This window comes from Passer domesticus, chromosome 3 (genome assembly GCF_036417665.1).
Source record: "Passer domesticus isolate bPasDom1 chromosome 3, bPasDom1.hap1, whole genome shotgun sequence".
NCBI classification, from domain to species: Eukaryota; Metazoa; Chordata; class Aves; order Passeriformes; family Passeridae; genus Passer; species Passer domesticus.
The window spans coordinates 74,760,817-74,780,657 of record NC_087476.1 but is presented as its reverse complement, the minus strand read 5'-3'; the positions used below and the strand labels follow the sequence as shown (position 1 = coordinate 74,780,657).

The 19,841-nt window shown below is 39.8% G+C and overlaps 1 protein-coding gene across 5 annotated transcripts in view; it reads right to left on the bottom strand.

Annotated features, from left to right (window-relative positions):
* RPS6KA2 (ribosomal protein S6 kinase A2) overlaps positions 1-19,841 on the bottom strand; it is a 294,786-nt gene that overhangs the window by 154,924 nt on the left and 120,021 nt on the right. The window contains exon 1 of one of the 5 annotated variants that reach the window (XM_064414037.1): positions 8,848-9,534. The exons of the other annotated variants lie outside the window; for them this stretch is intronic. Coding sequence (XP_064270107.1) covers positions 8,848-8,946 — 99 coding nt within the window. The 5' untranslated portion in view covers positions 8,947-9,534. Of the gene's footprint in view, positions 1-8,847; positions 9,535-19,841 lie in introns of those variants that run through there. 5 annotated transcript variants of the gene reach the window in all.

Here is a 19,841-nt window from a genome sequence, read left to right as displayed (position 1 = left end):
TCATTAACAGCATTCCTTCTAATGTCCCATATAGGTTTTCCTGTCTGGGAAAAATGAAAAATTTGTTTGCTAGAATATAAAAGCCCCTGTTGCAGAGAAGACTTTCAGAAATTCATTTCATACCATCAGGCAAAAGATGTTATTAGGTCTTTTTTTCAGCACACAGTCTTTCAGAGGAAAGCAAATACAGATGGAGTTCCTCTGCTGTGTGAGAAGGGATGCTGTAGCACCCATGGCATTAACAGCCGTAGGGAGAAAAGACATCTGGATGCTGCCATAATTGTACTGGTGGAACAGGGAAAATCAGGTGAATAAATAGCTTCCACTTTGCAGACAGAGTGAGTTCTGTGGCCCACCATCCTTATCAGCATTGCTGCTTGGTATATTATGTTGTGACATTAATTTTTCTGCAAAATTATTAAAAGAAAATGTAGGTGCACTTGAAGTATGTTTTTAGTATGGATTCTTCAATTCCACAAATGCATAAAAACTTGAAATCATGGGAAAAAAAAACCAAATCTCAGCAACTGATTTTGAGAAACTTGTCTTCAGCTCTACTAACATGGGTGATTTTTTTTTTTGTCTTGGATCAGTTTGTAGTTAACAGGGTACACACAGCTGTCCTTTTTCAGACCAGAGAAAATGCCTCCAAAGTCCTTATCCTTATGACATAATGGCTTGATTTAGCCACAAAGCTAAGGATAATGCACATTAAAACGTTTTAAAGGAGAAAGCAAAGCCTCCCACCAATCCTCCTCAACTTAGTTTGACCCAACTCCTGCTTTATTGGCTTTATGTATTTTTTGCCTTACAATTGCTAAAACTTCACCATGAACAAAAGAGGATTAAATAAGGAAAACAGAACAGTATTATCATCATAAACCTGGAAAACTTCACAGTGCTGGAGAGACTGAGGGATTAATTTATGCCTACTTCAATGGGGACTTGCCTTTACAACAGCAAGTTCTGTGGGGACTCATATAACACACTTTCACCCATTTCTTGACTAAGCCCAACCATGTGGTCCTCCTTTGGAAGTAGAATTTGAAGAGAAGTTGACAGAATACTGAAACAAGAGCTAAGATTAGCTAGCACACTTTCCTTGCCTCCTTTTATGTCTATTTCATTGGTTGCCACATACAGAGAAGGTAACTCTCAAGGATGCAAGAATCTGCAAAACAAGAACAGATACATCATCTTCTGCATTCTTTCAAATTTAGGCACTGCAATGTGTTTGAAATCAGCCATACAATGTCAACACATGAAAATAATTCGCATTTTGAAAACATCTTGGTTTAGCCATCCTAATAGTGTTGATTTAATTGAATATTAAGGAGTTTGTTTTGGAACAAAAAATAAGTGATTTTGCTTGCCAGAAAAGAGCTTCAAGTTTTTACAGCATAATGAAATGTTATAAAAAACTTCTGAAGTATGTTTTATTTAACATCTGCACACACTAAATACTTTAAAAAAATTCAAATCTAGTGATATGCATTGGTCTTGAACTGCGTCACAGAAATAATCTAACATAAAGGCTTGCTTTCAGATTATTCTTTAGTATTAACTGCAATGCATACCCATACAGGGATGAAGTAGGAACTGTGCAGACTAGCAGTAGATCCAGCAGGGTTTCAGATATTTAGAGAGATGGCTTTTCAATTAATGCAATTACAATGTTTAATTTCTGTCCCAGACATGTTCTAGGCACAGAGATTACATAATACAGGAGAGATTGCCATGGAGGTCTGCTGATGCAGAAGTTTAGGATATCTTTCAGAGTCACAGAACCTATCCACTAGTTACTGGCAATGTGAAGGCAGAGAAAACGAAGTTGAACTGATGCAGGGTTTTCTTTGTTATTCATTAGAAAAAAAGGAACAGAAATTTCTACCAAAACAAAAAGAAAAGAAAGGTGAATGTTATACATAAACCCACACACTCAGCTCACCTCCCAGTTTACTCACACAATTCTTGAAAGTAAAACGATTTGTTGCTTTCTGCCAGTCATACACAGGCTCAAATTTGGCCATGCAGGAAAGAGGCATGACACTCTCAAATTACATCTGGACTTTATATGAGTTCATGTGCTAAAGGTTAATGAGTCAGCCAGTTGCTATCATTACTTAGTAGGCAAACTGTATCTTCCCTTCCTGCCTATGCACTGCTGCACAATGTCTAATAATACACTGCAATCTGATGAAAATATTTTCTTCATTAGAAACTTCGTGGTTTTGTATTTTGTGCTCTAAAAGGTTTGCATTTCCAGTACCCTTGAACTCTTGGCTCTCAGCTAGAAGAGAGCTGTAAGTTCTCCCACATCTCACAGTAAAAGCAACTCTGCTGAAATAGTAATACATTTCAAATACAGTACACTTCAAAGCAGTGAGAGAGAGTGAACAGCAAAGGATAGCTGCTCCCTTCCAAGCCTTCCAAAGCCATACTGTGGCCATCCCATCACATCTATGCACTCAGTGAGGAAATGTGCACCCCAAACTGTTTGCCTGCAAGGCACTTCCCTACATGTGAATCGTAGCTGTCATGCAAGGGCCTTGAATGGATGGATCACTTGCTTCCTTACACATCCTCAGTCAGAAAGCTATTTTCAAGGCAGATTTAGTAATCCTATCGCTTTTTTTCATTTCCTTAAACTTTGTTCTCCAGGAAGCAAACCAGAAAGCTCTGTGTAAGAGCTGATGGTAACACACACACAGAGTGTGTGTCCTGTCTGCGGAACCAACTGCTGCTTCTCTGCAATACTTGAAGACTTCATTAATAGCAAATACTTTTACGGAATCCTTGCTGCACTGGGACAGAAAGTCTTGTTAAGTGAAAAAAAGGAAATTACTAGAAAATATTTAGATGAAAAGTATTTGTACTTGAGTAACTGGTAAATCAACATAAGGAGGGCTTTTGTTCTGGTTTCTGTCTTACTTTAGAAATACTTCCAGGAATACCTGTCGTGACACAAATGCAGATAGCACACACAAAAGGAGTCTTCTCCTGACACTGGCAGAAAAAATGCATGAAGCAAATGGTACTAACAATAAAAATAGATGTAGGAGAGCAAAACCCTCTGAAATGGACTTCCTTGTGTCACAGGGTGAGACAGGTCATTATACTATGAGCTAAAACTTTAAATAAAATTACACTTGCATAAAGCTACATTACTACAAATAAATGCTCAGCTGTCCACAGGTTCCAACTAGTCCCTGAGGTTCAGCTTTTCATCTCCTGTACACCCACACACAGATGTTTCAGGCACAGGGAAGTGGGGCACTACCTGGCTCAGAGAGTGGAAGGGTACTGCCCTCTCCCTTTCAGTCATTCCACCATTAGTTTGTAGGCATGTGTGGATCCCATCTGTGGATCAGACAGGACTGATCCCACAACCAAATTAAGACCTCTTCTGTTATATGACGATCCCATGCCCCTGCTCTATGCCCCAACATTCATGTACCCTGGCTATGTGACCAGAGCCTGCATTTAGTTGTGTGGTCTATGTCCGAATTCATCTGACACCAGAGCCCATGAATCAACTCTGTCAGCACTGGCTTGGATGCCAAATACCATCAGAAAATGAAACACGCAGACACTGAGACGGTGGAAATGGAGCATAAAATGACAATTTGGATGGGCAGGGTAGGGTCCTTTGAGATATAACTGATTTTACAAGGGACAACTAGCATCCAAAAAAGGAAGAGATACTCCCTAACAATGTAACTGGGTTAGGGTCTTGCTCATGGAAACCCCTAACTTTCAGAAAGGAGAAAAGACATTTTTCCTACCCTTCCAAAAAGACTAAGAAAAGGGACCTGAACAGTTTCCAAATGCATCAAAATCATTCTGCAAAAAAAAAGGAAACTCCTTTTCACAGTTACAGTGGGGAGAACAAGAAGACACAGGCTTCTTGTTCTCCTCACTGTATGAAATTTGTGTTAGATATTAGGAAAACCCTCAGATGCTAAGGATAATGATGCAAAATATACCACATACAGAAGTTATGGGCATTTACCACTGGAGGCTTTCAGTAAGAGGTTAGAAAAATGTCTTTTGTGGAAGAGTATAGATATAGCTGATGCTCCCTAAGGAGGAAGAGGGGTCGAAATCAAGGGTTTTTAGATGACTTCCAGTCCAAATTTTCTGTGATTTTCCTGTGTATTAGTTATCCCTACATCTACCTGCTTAATTTTCCCTTTCTGCACCTCAGCAGTTGAGGCTTGTTGGAAGGAGCGCATAGAGAGGCACATGAGACTTTTATTTGGGATAAAGCCAGAAGCAGCTGGGGAATTGGAGCAATTCCTTTATTACTAAAGTGTACACATATGAGTAGTGCCCCCAAACCCAAGGTAAATAGGTAGAATAGTAACAAAGGACTTGAATATTTATCATAATTTTCCTTTTTTCAAATGGGAAATGCAAAGCATAAAGGTCTGAACCATCTGTAATGACACAGCAAGTTGTCAAAATGAGCCTGAAAAATGGGTTTCCTGGCTCCTCAAGTGACCTAGCTGAGGGACTACACGCTCCTCCTGTTCTTGCTCTCTCTCCCCTCCCTGCCTCCCTTCCCCCCAGCAAGCCTTGCAAGACTAGGAGAACTGCAGCATTTCCTTGTAAAAGTCTTGCCTGCAGCTGGGGGAAGTCAGACACTACAACGGAGTCGGTACCTTCTGCTGTAACAAGAGCACGCATCAAAAAGATTATCATCACCACAGGGGAAAAAACGTGAAAACTAAAGCTGCATCAGGACTTACACCTTGCAGAGATGTTCTTGGGTTTATAATCCCCATCTCCTTTCTTTAACTTGCCTTTATTCTGGCTAACATTTGACAGAATAACTCTATTCCTCTACCAAGTGAGTAACGATAAAAATAATAAAAAATAGTAAAGCACATACTGCTGATAACAAACAGAATTGCTCTTTATACAAGTGCAGAAGAATTCACAAGTGTTTGCAAGCAAAGCGTTGTTGCTCCAGCCCAATGTGGAAAAGGAGCAGTCTAGCTCAGCATTTTGTGGGCTCTTTCATAAGGCTGCTGTAACTTTAGCTTGTAGGAAATCAGAATCAAAGCCTAAAATTAGAACCAAAAATCTCTTGTAACAAAGTACTACAAAGCCAGTGCCAGTCCTTCTGCACTACTACTTTCAAGCCTGCATAGGCTCGCTTCCATTTCCTACATGCCAGTGCTGGAACCAAAGGAGGGCCTATGCTTGAATCATCCACACGAGATCCTGCCTCTGAAACTGATCTTGCCAAAGCACACCAGGCTCCAAATTAATTGTGAATTAATTCCAAGAACTCTGCTAGGCTCTAAGCCCCATACATAGATTAAACATAATTTGGATTCATCATTACCAGTAAAACTAAAAGCGAATTAGAAGAATTAAAGTGGAAGAATAATGAATTAAAAATATGTCAGGAACACAAAAGCCAGAAACATCTCCAAAAAGAATAAAAGGCAGTGTTTTAATTGGTTGTTTTCACAAAAGAGAAAAAAAAACCAAACGCTCCTGCATCATTGGAATAAATATTATCAAATTCTTTATAAGCTTAGGTATTTCCTAGCTTATTCCAATGGCATATTTAGATTATAAATCAAGGGATATTGCTCGCTGCCATAAGATGCATTCCACCGGGTCTCAAAGTCTTCAGCAGATACCCACTGCGTGTATTTTATCCTGATGGTTTCGCATTCAGGTTCATCAACACTCAGCAAGAACCATAAACAAAGCCCTTTCTCAGATGCACACATGCAGTTCCCATTGACTTTGCTAAATTTTCAGCTGACTTCAATCAGAACTCTGTGCATGCAGAAGGGCAAAACTTTGCTCTGCACATTCAATAAAATTACATCACTAGATACCTTTTAAATGAAGGACAATGCAGTCCATACTGAAAAGTAATATCAACTGAAACCCCTAAACTGTGGCCAAATAAATTCAAATTCCAGCCAGATTTTTCCAGAATAAAAAGGGTATGAATTTTAGGCAAGATGAGATGAAACCCTAATAGCATCTCATTTACCAGAGTGCACTCTGCCTCTTTTAGCAGGACAAAGTGTGAAACCCAGCTGTTTACACAAGGTGATCATCTTGTTGTTTCAGGTATAGCAATGACATTGGCATCTGAAACAATCAAGTAAAGGTCAGGTTACATGCTGTGATTTGCTAAGTCCTTTTCTGCAGCTGTATCCTGGCCCTATAAGCTACCACTGTCATTAGAAGTGAATTTGAAGTGTAGAATACCACAGCAGAAAAAGTAATTAATCATGATATTAATAACTAATACTGTACTATTTCTGAATCTACTCTAATATTTTAAGCATATTAAATGCTTGAGCCTAGGAGTACCTATCTTAAGCCCTTTAACCCTACTTACAACTTGCCAAAAGAAGAACATAACAAAAATCCTACACAACTTAGTAAAAACAGTTCCCCTCCAAATTTTAAATGACACTGTGCAACACAATTTCTGCCAGGTACATTAGCTAATGCACACTAAGCAAAGCAACGCCCTATGTGTTTTTTCCAAATTTCTTTACTTTACTTTTACTCATTCCATGATGTAAGAATCTGTATCTTTTTACTGCATCTTTAAAAATATCTACCCTCTTTTACTCATTCCGTGATGTAACAACCTGTATCTTTTTACTGCATCTTTAAAAATATCCACCCTCTAAGATGAAGAATAATCTCACTTCTAAAAAAACATCTAACAGGCTTCCTCACACTTTCTGTTTGTCTGATAAGCACTTGTTAGCCTGCAATTACAAATACACGGAAGTACTCAGGGATGAAAACCACAGAGGAGACTTGATGTTCATGTTCGGCCATTGCCCCCTGCTTGGAGAAGTAACATTTCTGATGATTTTCACACTTAAATAGCAGAACAGATTTTATTAATAATTTTTCTTTATAGCTGGAACAGCCCCTATTCTCCACTCCATTATAATATTGAGCCACTTTGCATCAAGTTGGTCATTACTGACAAGCCAGAGAAGAAAGGAGGAAAGTGGATGAAATGCTCTGAAGCTACATGTGTGACAGGATATGTATCGGGTTGCTTCTTGAAGCGAATTACTTAAAATCAGAAAAAAGTCATTAACATACAACTCACGTAAGGGAAAACTATTTCATAATTATTGAGAAAGTCCAGTAAATCCAACACTGGTGGTCAAAGGGATTGCAAAGACTTTTTCTTCTTCTTCTTTTTTTTTGTAAGTGAAGCAAGAGTCTAGCCTGATACAAGTGCTGAGTCATACTGGTCATTCACACTGGATTATCCAGTAAATTAAATAATTAGTATGGTGGAATCTGTTTCTCCCAGACTATGGCACTGTCAAATGAGTAGTTATGAGGTCTGGTGGGGCTCTGCTCTCACCAAACCAACTCCCCTCCTACCACCCCATCCTGACACTGGTGGCCTGTGAAGACACTCATTTGTCTCAGAACTCCTTCAAGTAACTCCAGGTCTACTTGTCTCTGTTGGAGCATGAGCTTAGAGAATTTACAATGTGTTACACGGAACATTTATTCTAGCTTAAGCTCTGTGATTCTGACTACACAATCAGGAAAGGAAAGGTATCCCCATCTCTCCCCTCAATCCTACTGGAATGTGACTGTTCCAAGGAGGGAGTTATTAGTTTATTTTAAATGCATTGCATGTCTGTTTGATGATGAAAATAAAAATTTACATGATAAAGAACACTGATTTTAAATAATTAGGAAAGAAAATGAAAACCAACAAAACACACAGGTGAAAAACTTGGCTTTTCAGCATGCCTTGTTTAACCAATGACACTTGAAGAAGTTTATGTTCAAACAATTACTTGAGGCTTTAAATAGGACACTAAGGTAATAATGTTTCAAAATGTATTCACACAGCATAAGACTAATCCTCCTCCTGGGAGTACCAGTGCAAATTAGACTAACTCCTCAGAGGTCAATTGAAGTACACCAGCACAAAATAAATGTGAGACAGAAGGGAATCAGGCCCCATCTACCTCTATATTAATGCAGAGTTTACAGATCATCTGCAATGGTAAAGTGAACAACATAAAAATAACTGACATCTATTCAACTGATGTCACATCCTGCCAACTATTCACAGCTCTAAATACAGGGCTGAAGAACAGTGGTTTGAGGAAGGCAGGCAGAAATCCGGGTTCTAACCCATTCACACGTTCCAATTGACTAATACCTCCTGCTTGAACTGCCTTCATCTCCCCACACTGCTAAATCGTGAAAGGTTTAATTTGACATTGTCCCCACAGCTCCTAAAGAACAACTTCTCCTAAAACAAAGTAAATCAAAAATACCAGGAGAGGTGTATGGGACAGAAAATAGCTGCGAAAAATATGTGCAAACACGAAAACCTATGGAGAAGTAATCAAGAGAATCCCTGTCTAACATACCATATATGTTAGACAGGCAGTAGCAAACTGATTAATTATTTGGAAACCTAGCACTAAGAAAGAATGGTATGTGTGCAGGGGTAGACTAAAATATGAGGCTGTTTCAAACTATGGTGTTATTTGTGCTAATTTAAGTGGATCTGTAATTATTTCCTACAACTTCATGATGTCCTGAACCAGCTTCCTCCTCCCCTGTAAGGCTGATAAAAGGACTCTTGGCAACACACTACATATATTATGCAATATATTGAATACTACCGAGAAAAATCACTGAATTACACCGAAACAAAGAACATTAGGTGCGAATATCACCACCTCCGGGGAAAGAGCACCTTTAACTACTTATCACATCAGTAAATGCAGACATTCTCTTGTACCTCTGCTACCTGCACCTAATAGCATTTGCTACATTTAACAAAGTTAAGGCGAATTTTACCTCAAATCTACTCAGGCTCGAGCTCTTTGACCGAGACTTCTTGCGGAGATAGACGGAGAAGAAGCGGCGCACTGTGAACTTCTTCACGTTCATGTCCATCGCCCTGTCCCAGCTGCGGCACCGACGGAGAAAGCTAGCGCATCCCGATTGCCCCCTATTTATATCCACAGGCAGGAGAGCCTCCGAAGTGCCTGGTTTTGTTCATCGAGCTGGACACAGCTAGACCTGCCGCCGGAGGTCCCTGCCGGAGCCGGGGCAGCCCGGAGCCAGCTGCCTGCTCCTCGGAGCATGAAGGCGCTGCGCTCCCTCTCGCTTCTCACTGTTTACATTTCGGTGCGGCGAGCCCCGCCGCCTCTCCCCCCTTGCCTTCGGTGCCACTACGCCCAATCAGGCTCTGCTGAGGCTGCACGCAGAATCGGCGCCGGCAGATGACAGCTCCGGCGTCCCAGGCGTAGCAGGTTTCAGACAAATATTGGATGTGTCTATTGCTTTGCTCTCCCTCTCCTCTCAGTCAGGCTCTTTCAATTTCCTGCTTTCTGAATCACATGGGGAATAGGCACATGCTGCACTTCTGTTTTTAGCTCAGAATTCAGACACGGCTACAATTACTGAGGGCTGTGGTGGTCAGATCCGAGAAGAAATCAGCTCCCCCTGTGAGAGTCGCTCCTGGAAGAAACCTGAAAGATGTCGTGCCCCCACTGCCAGAATAGAAGGGTTTGAATCTCCTTTTATTCCGGGGAGTATGCAAAATAGCACTGGTCTCGTCCCCACCCACCCCCCCACCCCCCCCCCGAAATTGAAAAGCTCACCATATCCTGTTCACAATCACCCGCTCGCTTTACATTGAAATACCTAACACTGGCACAGCTCTGAAAATAGAAAGCACAAGCTAAATGGTAAGTATTACTATTCTTATTGTACTACAGCAGGAAGCTACAGCCCTTCTAGGAGGTATGTACATCTATTTACGGGCTGTAATTTTGAGCTGCATTGCAAGCATGCACACTTACAGCTGCACCCCCACCTTCCCCCAACAAAATCACATTTTTAGCTGTTCTTCAAAAAACTAATGAATCTCAGTGTGTTCCAGGAACCAAAGAGCTTTCTCTGCCTATTGCACACACTTCAGGCTCTTTTTCCATGGCAGCCTTTCCTTCTGACTACCAAGGAGCACCTTGACATGCTTTTCTCCCATTACTCCTCGGACTACAGTCTGAGAAGACTTGGAGGTTAAATTACAACATCTCTCAAGTCCATCTACTCTAAAAGAGAGGTATATTTTGCTCTACTTGCATATCTGGGCTCCGCTGTGAACTACCCTGGCTAGCAATGCCAGTCAGTATCTGCTTTTTTCTTAGGTTCTCTGTCCTATTCTTCTGCCTAAAGCTCACCATAGTCTATATGCATCCTAAGAAGTATCATCAAGAAAAAAAAAAAAAGAAAATAATATTTTGGCATTTACAGTTTAATTAAAAAGGGGGCTAGATTGGAAAGGCTGCCATTAGTGCTGGGCTCTATAATCTCATAGAGCCTGACTCTGCTATTCCTGGACCCTGGTGCTACCTCAGTAGGCTGAGGTCCTGAGGTAACTGTTTCACAGCAACAGTCTGGACAGTCTGCTTCTTCGTTATCCCTTCTCAGCACACCTTCTAATTGCTTCTCTAATTCTCTTGGTTTGCAACAAAAATACCTTTAGGGGTTGCTTTCACTGTGCTGCCCTTGGTGCTGCCCCCCATATCAAGCCTAGGAGCCTTTTGCCATTACAGTTCCCTTGTTCCCCCAACTAAAGATCCTGGCAAGTCTCCAAGAAGAAAACCTCAGGTATATATAGGTACCCTTATACACAGGCAAAACAATGAAAAAGCTAAAAGGCAATTTAGTTGGTCAATGCCAAAATTACTTGCTGATGCAGCCTCTCTAGCCAAGTTTTGTGTTTCCTCACAACCTTGCTGCAATGTCACAAGGGCCTCAGGCACTCAGCTGGTTGCTTGACCTGCCCCTCACCTGTCCTGACACACCACATAGCTGCTGCTGCTGCTACTTCTGTCCTGCCTTTTCCCTGGCCAAGAGGTTCTGGAGTTCCCTGCATCCAAGATGACCCTGAGAGTCCCCTTTTTCCAGCCCGATGGTCGAAGAAAGAGTTGGAATTCTTTGGCTCTGGTTCACAAAGTTGTTTATTGTCTATTATCTAAAATATTTTTTTGCAGACCCGCAGAGGTCTGCTCTGCAGGTCTGTCAAGGGCACACTGCCCACCCCTGGGCTGGTGTCAACATTTTATACTATGAACTACAAGTACTTTATTTATCATTATTTTCCAATATCTATCACCTTTGTTAGACTGTCTACTTCTATTCTAAACCAATCCAAATGCCAACATCACCAAAAAGATAGAGGCTAGGAAGAAGAAGGAAGAAGAATAGGACAACATCCAGATCCCTGCATCTTGCATCCTAGACCCCCTGTAGTAAAATCCCCAAAACTCCATTTTTCACCCAGTCATTAATTCATTATTACTCTACTTAAACTTCTGTGACTTGTGATTCTTCATACAAGGTTGGTAATTTGCTCCATGGGTTAAGATCGAAATCCTAAGTGTCTTTGGCTTCCTGCCAAGACTCCCCAGCCCCGTACCAGGGGCACGTATCATCCAGAGCACCCAGAGGGGTGTCCTGGGTTCCAACAAGAGGTGTCTTGGCACAAGCTGGACCAGGTTTTGTGCTGGCAATGGCTTTTGGCAGCCTTACACACTCCCACCTATGTAAGCCACTTAAGCCTTAAAGAACAAACAGACAAGTCCAGGGTAAGTTCCCTGAACCCTTCCTGTCACAGATATATCCCTGGTCACTGACATCTTTATTAATGCAAAGGAGGTGATAATTTCCCAGCTTTGAATACACAGGCTGTGTGTAATAATATAAAGTATATGAGTGCCTGTTACTATTACACTGGCAGATTAATCACAACCTTCCCTTCTCATTACATCAGTGGTGATTTCACATACAGGGATATGCATTTACCATTAAATGTGCCTGCACTGTAATAAACTTCCAATAAAATTACACAGGCCATGACTTAATATCTAACTATCACGTACACTTATTACATTCAGTATTTTGTTCTTTACCACAAAAATAAATTTAAAAAAAACCATCACAATGTATTGGCAATTTATTGTGCACATCAGAGCAGAAACTAGCCTTGTATGCTAAAGGTTAGACTATAACACTAAGCACCATACTTAGGGATAAGAAGTAACTCTCTTACATCCCTGACATGACACAGGCATGCAAATAGGCATGCTCTTCTTGTTTTCTTACTCTGTTTTTAGACAGGTGATTAGGGATTAAATACAGAAGGACAACCAACCACCTTCACTCTCCTGAGCAGCAGAGCAGCAGAGATATTGCAGAATATATTCCAACTTTTGCAAAAAAGCAAAAGCAACTGAGATGCAAAACGTACATAAAAAATACAAATGCAGAAATTAAACAAAATACATGTGCATTCAAAATTAAAGCATAGGGATAGATATGTGAAAAGCAAATTCTACTACTGTTCCATGTGACATGCATCAAGACATTGAACTTTTCTTCACAAAAACAAATAAGAGTCATCAAAAACATTATCTGAAACTTTCATGTAAGTCAGACAATAATCACTTTTCACAGCGATTCTAATAAAACCACGCAAGCCAAAAAATAAATTTAATTAAATTGGAACATTCAGCATAACATTTATAAACACACTACTGTCAGATCAATCTACAACCTGAAATATTAACTGCATTTTGAAATTCATGTCTTTAAATTATTTATCTTCTCTGAGCAATTTTAACTGCTGAGGAATTTGATGGAGAAAAAAAAATCTCCAAATGTCTCTGTTTGAGACAACAATAAACAACAAAAATGGTGGAGGGGACATATGACATACTGGCGTTAACCAGTAACACTCATCTGTATTCTGAAATATGCTTTTTAAAACTAGAGTCATATATGCTGTAACACAAAATAAAGAAATACAATATCATGGCTGCCCCTCCTCCCAGTGAGGTTAATAGCAAAATAAAGTTTAAATCAGCTGGAAAAAGGCTGGGGAAGAAACCCCAAACCACAAAGCTCATAGCCAGGATTCAAGACAAACTCTTCAACAGGAATCACCAAAATTAAACATAGCCCGGGTTTGAATTTTTAAAATATAAATGGAGAATTCCCAATTAAAATGTACTGAAAGCCAAAGGTCCTTTCCCCATGTGTACACATGGACCATACAAAGAGCAGTAGCAGACTGAAGCACTCAGACTTAGAAAATTAACAGGGGACAGCAGAACAGCCTGAACAGCACCCAAGTGAGAAGGATGCCATTAGCCAATGCCAGATGAGTCATCAATTTCTAAACAACAGAACATGCAAGTCCAAGATGTCTACCACAAACTGGACGATATAATTACCAAGAGAAATTTTGTATTACTGTATTACACAGAATATCAGGCCCTATGTCAAAATTAGGCCTTCTATTTTTTTATGTGAATCAACAATGCGTGAGCAAACCGAGAATGACTCTGCTACTTGAGTAAATGTAGCCATCGCTGTAAAAGTAAAAAGTATGAATTGATAGTATCTTCCTTGCAAATGCAATCAGTATTACCAATCCTTCCTCAGTAAGTCCATCAGAAAGCCAGAAAAAAATCCAGAGAGAAATAAGAAAGCATCAGAAGCAGAGACACCACAGACAGAACAAATAAGATTATCAGAACACAACATGCAGAGAAAAGGAAAATGTGATTCCCACAACAGAGGCCTAAGAAACAATGCTACAGAAAAGGTGAATTATGCAACACCATTTATGCTATCATCAAAGAAACTCAGGAGCAAGACCAGATGTTTCCAAGGGACATCAATCAGCTGAGTAAGGAACAATACTTTCCCCCCCGGTGGTTAGACTGTATATGACTCTTTCAGTGACTGCTCTTCCCTCATCTTGAATGCTGGACAAATTGCCATATGGCTTTTGTTTCCTCCATGAATATGTGAGGTGGCTATTTTTCTTACTGACATTTCTTTCAATAACATAGGATAGGCTTTGCCCAAACAAGTGCTTGGGCTTTGCTTTCATTACACCAATGTGGGTCTCAGCCTTTCCAGCTGCTGTACAGAGCTAAGTACCTTGTCCTATTTAGCACACACTTACTTCACTGGAGTTTTCTCTCTCAAAAAGGCACACTGCCCTGCCAGCACTGCAGAATACAGGCAGTGACTTACCATCTCTCACCAGCACTGACAAGTGATCAACCATGTTGGCTGGATGGGGATACAGGGGAAGAAGCAGGAAAGAAAGTGCTTTTTCCCCTTTCTCTCACTTCCTAGCTGTGTATCACAAGGTTCAGTAATTTTGATCCTTTTCTGTATATGTATTATTCCAGTGGAAGTGCAGGCCCCTTCAGCCATCTTGCAAATTAAAATTACTGCTCAGAAGGAAGGACAAAGTGAAGTAATTTTGTCTAACAGGGTCTGACAAACTGGCAAGACACAGGCTCCCTGGACACAGTGTCCTCTAATCCCAAGAGAAACATAACAGCCCTACAACGTCTGTTTAATCTTGCACTTATAAGCTCAAGGCAAAAGCAGAGTATCTCTTATACCCACATCTATGTAAAATTCCCTTGTTGCTAAAAGCATCATCCAACACACTGGCAATTGTATGAAGAGTAACCAGTATAAACAGAAGTACATCAACCACAGGAGAGTGACTTTTAAAAGATCTGTTTTGCTTGATATGGTGATGTTCCATTTAGTGGATTCCATTCAACACATTTAAACATTCCTAAAAATGGGCATCAAAATAAGTTCTTGATCAATGTGAAATCAGTATTTTGCAGAGATGCAAGTAGCTTAGATGGAGACAAAAATCCTGAAGAGTTTTCAATCGAGTACATCATCAGGAAGATTAAAAAAAAAATTACACAGTGGCACTAGGAGGGTGAACCATCTCCATGCCATGCTGGAGCAGAACAATCATAATATCCTGAGTTGGAAGGGACCCACAAAGATTATTGAGTCCAGCTCCTGGCCCTGCATGTGACAGCCCCAAGAATTCCACCATGTGCCTGAGAGCATTGTCCAAACACCTCTTGTACTCTGTCAGGCTGGTGCTGTGACTCCTTCCCTGAGGAGCCTGTTCCTGCTCAACCACCCTCTGGGTGACAAACCTTTTCCTAACACACAAGCTAAATCTCCCCTAACACAGTTTCATACCATTGAGGTCTCCTTGGTTCAGTTGCCTATAGATTTTCTTCAATCTCTCCTAAGCACCCACCAGTCACATGGTTATAGTGTTACTTTTATACTACCAAATAAGCCATACTAAGAGGACATGTGGCTTGTTCTTATTTGTGCAGGGAAACCTGGGAGTGGTGCAGAAATAATAGGTCCAGAAATAAGAAAACAATATTTGATTGAGTTTTTACCAGATGACAGACATTTTAACTCTCACAAAAGCATCTTGTGTTAATGATGGAGCATCAGATTGGCAAATGTCACAGCTGCTGTATTGATTGCTCCCGTATGTGCTTTGCTTCTTACAGACTCACAGGAACATGCAACAGCTACACTGGCCACACACACGTCAGTCAGCTGTGGACTGCTTTTAGGATGGAGATTACGTAAGCTTCTACTCCAACATGAAGGAGATTGCCAAAGATACAATTCTGCTTTCTTTTCTTTAGAAAATCAGATGGTAATACTGTTCTCCTATAAAGGACTGGAAATTGTCTGGAAGGAAGGATAATACTTAGTAACTGAAGTATGAATGGTCTTATCACATGAATATTTATGAATATCACTTTGAGCAAATGTTATACAATAGAAAGTGGGATGGAAGAACTTCATTATGCACAGCATATGTTTATTGTTTATTCAGACAATATTAAAAAGTTTATTCGTGAACAATATTAAAAATATTCGTGAACAATATTAAAAAGAGAGGCATTTGTTAAAAATCTGCTAATAGACAAATTTCCCTTAATAGCTCTGAAAGATACCCTACACCTAACAGGAGAAATAGTGCCTGGAACATTTACTGGATCATCCATTTCTACTTCTAATAGTCATTGACAGAGCAAGCTGATACTAAAGTGAGCAGAAAAACCAGACCACTGTTTGCCATTGAAACCCTGAGAAACAGAAGAGTGTATAATGGGGCTTGCAAATTGTATTCAGGAAAGTACCAATTTTAGGTAAAATTTTTCCCTTTAATTATTTAATGGAACAACACACATGGGATTCAAAAGTTAACAAGGTATACAAAAGCGTCATATTTAATTGAACTGAGTGACCTGAATTAATATCCTTCTTTTATATGTGAAACTATTTGTATGACCTTGAAGAACCTTAAATTCTCTAGCTATGCCTAGCTCCAGGGCTTGTACAAAATCTATCCACATCCTAGATTCTCTATCAGAATGGGACTACAGACTGCACTATTTTCTTCTTATTATTCCCACCTGGCATCTCCTGTCCCCAGAGAAGAAAATACCTGCTGGTATTTTCAGCCAGAAAGGAGATAGAGTGCACTCTGACAAGTGAGTATGCAAACTCAGGACCCTAAAGGTTTGCACCTGCACTGCAACACAGAGAAAAAACTCTGCTTCAAATATCCTTCCATAAAATGGGGCTGGAATATTCTGCCACTGCACGACAGCTCTTTCAGAGAAAACACAATATTATGGGTTTCACAGCTGAAATTTTAGTTCAAGGCTGTCACACATTTGCTAGATTTATTTACAGAAAGAGATTAACTGTGAGTATTGTCAAAGAATAAACCAACGGGACGTGCAAATTTACTTTGGTAGGTATTATATCTAGCAAGACAAATGACACATGGAATATTTTCAAAATAAATTACAAACCTAACACACTGGAAATCTGGCTTAAGGTTGTATGAATACCTAACATGTTAGACACAACAAAAATGAGATTTGTAAATTAAAAAAATCATTAATCACTCTTGAAATCTTTAGCATTAATTTCCTTCTTGTTAGACTTCTATGGCTATTTAGACAAATTTTGAAGGACTGCTTTAAATTAATGTAGTGACAGTTCTTAACTCCAGATTACAGGCACATCTATCCCTGTCTGGTTTTGAAACAGAAGCTGAAGAAACCATCAGAGGAAAAAAAAAGGGTCTAAATTCTGTGCCTAATGTGTCTAATACAGCAACACAGGAAGTATGAAACTGGGAAAAAATACAGTATCATTTTACCCCTCAAAAAGTTAGTCATTCAAAAAGTTAGCTACACTATTCACCAAGACACATAATGATTTCTTAATTCACCAAGAACAATATAGTCCAAGGTCCTATTTTACTACTGACAAGTAAAGACAAGAAAGACAAACCATAAAATGTATCATTTTAGGACTGATTGTTGTCACTAGACTGCACTACTATTTGGATTTATTTAGTATGCTAGATAACCTTTTCCTTATTTAATTTCAGATACACAAAGTATCACCTTCTCTTAAGTGTAGTGTCACTTCTCTCACCAAAGTCACTAGGCAGCAGGAAGTGCATGAGTGTCTTCCTGCATAACTGAGCCTGCCCACACTGGAAGTGAGTCTTCCTTGCTGATGCATTATCAAATATCTGCAGGAAATTTCAACATCTTGTATATGTCTTCCTACTAATCTAACAAGTGTGCAAAATTAGTTATAAAGAGCACATGTGGAACATTCAACATCAAAATTCTTGATTAACCTAATGGACCACAAAAAAGGCAACTCATCACATTAAGTCAATTTAATCCTTTGACATCCTTCTGTAAATTTCATCTATCTTTTCAAATCCTGAAACAACCCTAACATGAGATATACAGAGAAATAAGCAACACTATGCACAACACAAAGCAAGAATCTAACTCCCCATAGGCACAACACAAAAATGGCAGTTTTATCTGGTTTTCATCAAAGAGATTAAAGTGAGCAATTAATTATATCATAAAGTAAGCCATGCTATTTAATAAAGGTTCAAATACTTATTCATATGCTTCAATATACAGGGAAGATGTACAGTTGTGGCCAAGATGATATAAAATGCTTCCCAAGTTATATTGTCTACCTAAACACAGTGACATTCTACAAACAAAATGAAACATCTTTTGACATACAACAAAAATATTAAATTTGTTATTTCACTAGCAAAGCTGATGTTTGACCCCAATTTTTTTTAAACCAAAAATCTTTAAGAACCACACACTTCTGTTAATGTCACAAAACAGTCATCTCAAATGCATAAAGTTTGCAGTGTATAGTGTGTGATTCACATGATATACATTCACTGGAATGGGACACCTTTGCCCTAATACACTACTGGGTGGGATCTGATTTCATATTCTGATACTTCCTTTAACATCTGTAACATATGAAATCTTACCATGCACAGCAATGTGGGGCAGAACATCTACCAATTAGGAGACTGAGATTGTTCTTTTGCTTCAGCTCCCAAAAGAGAAAACAGATGTATACGTTAGATAGGAGGAACAAATAATGCAACTACTACACAGACTTCTAACAAGGTTCTCCCTCCCATCACCACAGAAAAATGAGAATTTTTACAGCTTCCTAAAAGCTTTTCAAGGGCATCTTAGTCTAGCTGGGCTGCTTAGGAACTGCAAGCAAGGACATCAAGGAGCACTTAAAAAAGGCATAGCAGAACCTTGCTATTGCATGCCTTGGGGACTGAAAAATGCTTTATTTTTTCCCACCATGACTTTATTATGTTCTTAATATTTAAATATTTAGTCACTTCCTTGACTCCAGAGTCCTCTCCTCATCTCTTCTTACTTTCTACTCCCCAGATCTTCTCTTCAAATGCATGACTCACTCCTCTTAACTTGAGAAAGATAAAATAATAAAAATAACAATTAAAAAATTAAAAAGCAAAATTTGAGCTTGAAAAGAGGATTACTTCCTGATACTTGATTTTTAGGGACTATTATATGGCATGTCTCTGAACTTCACAAAATCCAAAAACATGCAAGAAAAAATATGAGACAGACAAAATATCAGAAAGGGATATTCAAGGAACTGTCCCTGTTATGTAGTAACACTTAAACTGGTAATAGATGGAAAGAAATTCTTTTAGCAGCATGACTGAACTTTAAAGTGTTACTGTGTGTCTTTGAGCACACAAAGCTTTAAAATCTATTGGCTTCTGGAGTCATAGTGTTACATGGGAAACATCAGAGTTGAAATAACCAGCTGTGTCACCAGCATGTCTCCCATGGTTCAGTATTGGGGCTAATCCTGTTTAATATCTTTATTGATGATCTGGATGAGGGGATTGAGCACACCCCCATCAAGTTTGCAACAAATGACACCAAGTCAGGGGGACTGTTGCACTGCTTAAGGCTTTGGGGCAAGTGGTTGGAAAGCTGCTCAGTGGAAAAGGACCTGGGGGTGCTGGTGGGGAGCCAGCTGGACATGAGCCAGCATGTGCCCAGGTGGCCAGGAAGGGCAATGGAACCACGTATCAAGAATAGTGTGACCAGCAGGATGAGGGCACTGCTTTGTACTTAGCCCTGGTGAGGTTGCACTCAAATCCTGTGTTCAGGTTTTGGGCAAGAAGGACACTGAGGTGCTGGAGTGAGTCCAAAGAAGGGCAGCAGAGCTGGAGAAGGGTTAGGAACACAACTCATGTGAGGATTGTCTGAGGAAGCTGGGGATGTTCAGCCTGGAGAAAAGGAGCTTCAGGGAAGACTTCATCACTCTCTACAAGTACCTGAAGAAAGGAGGTTGTATGGTCTCTTCTCCCAGGCAACTAGTGATGGGACAAAAGGAAATGGTCTCAACTCTGCAAGGGGAGATTCAGATTGGCTATTAGGAAAAATTTCCTCACAAAAATTGTTGTCAAGTAACTTGGGAACAAGTTGCCAAGAGAAGTGGTTGAGTCACCATCCCTCAGTATTTAGAAGATGTGTAAGTGTGGCATTTAGGGACATGGT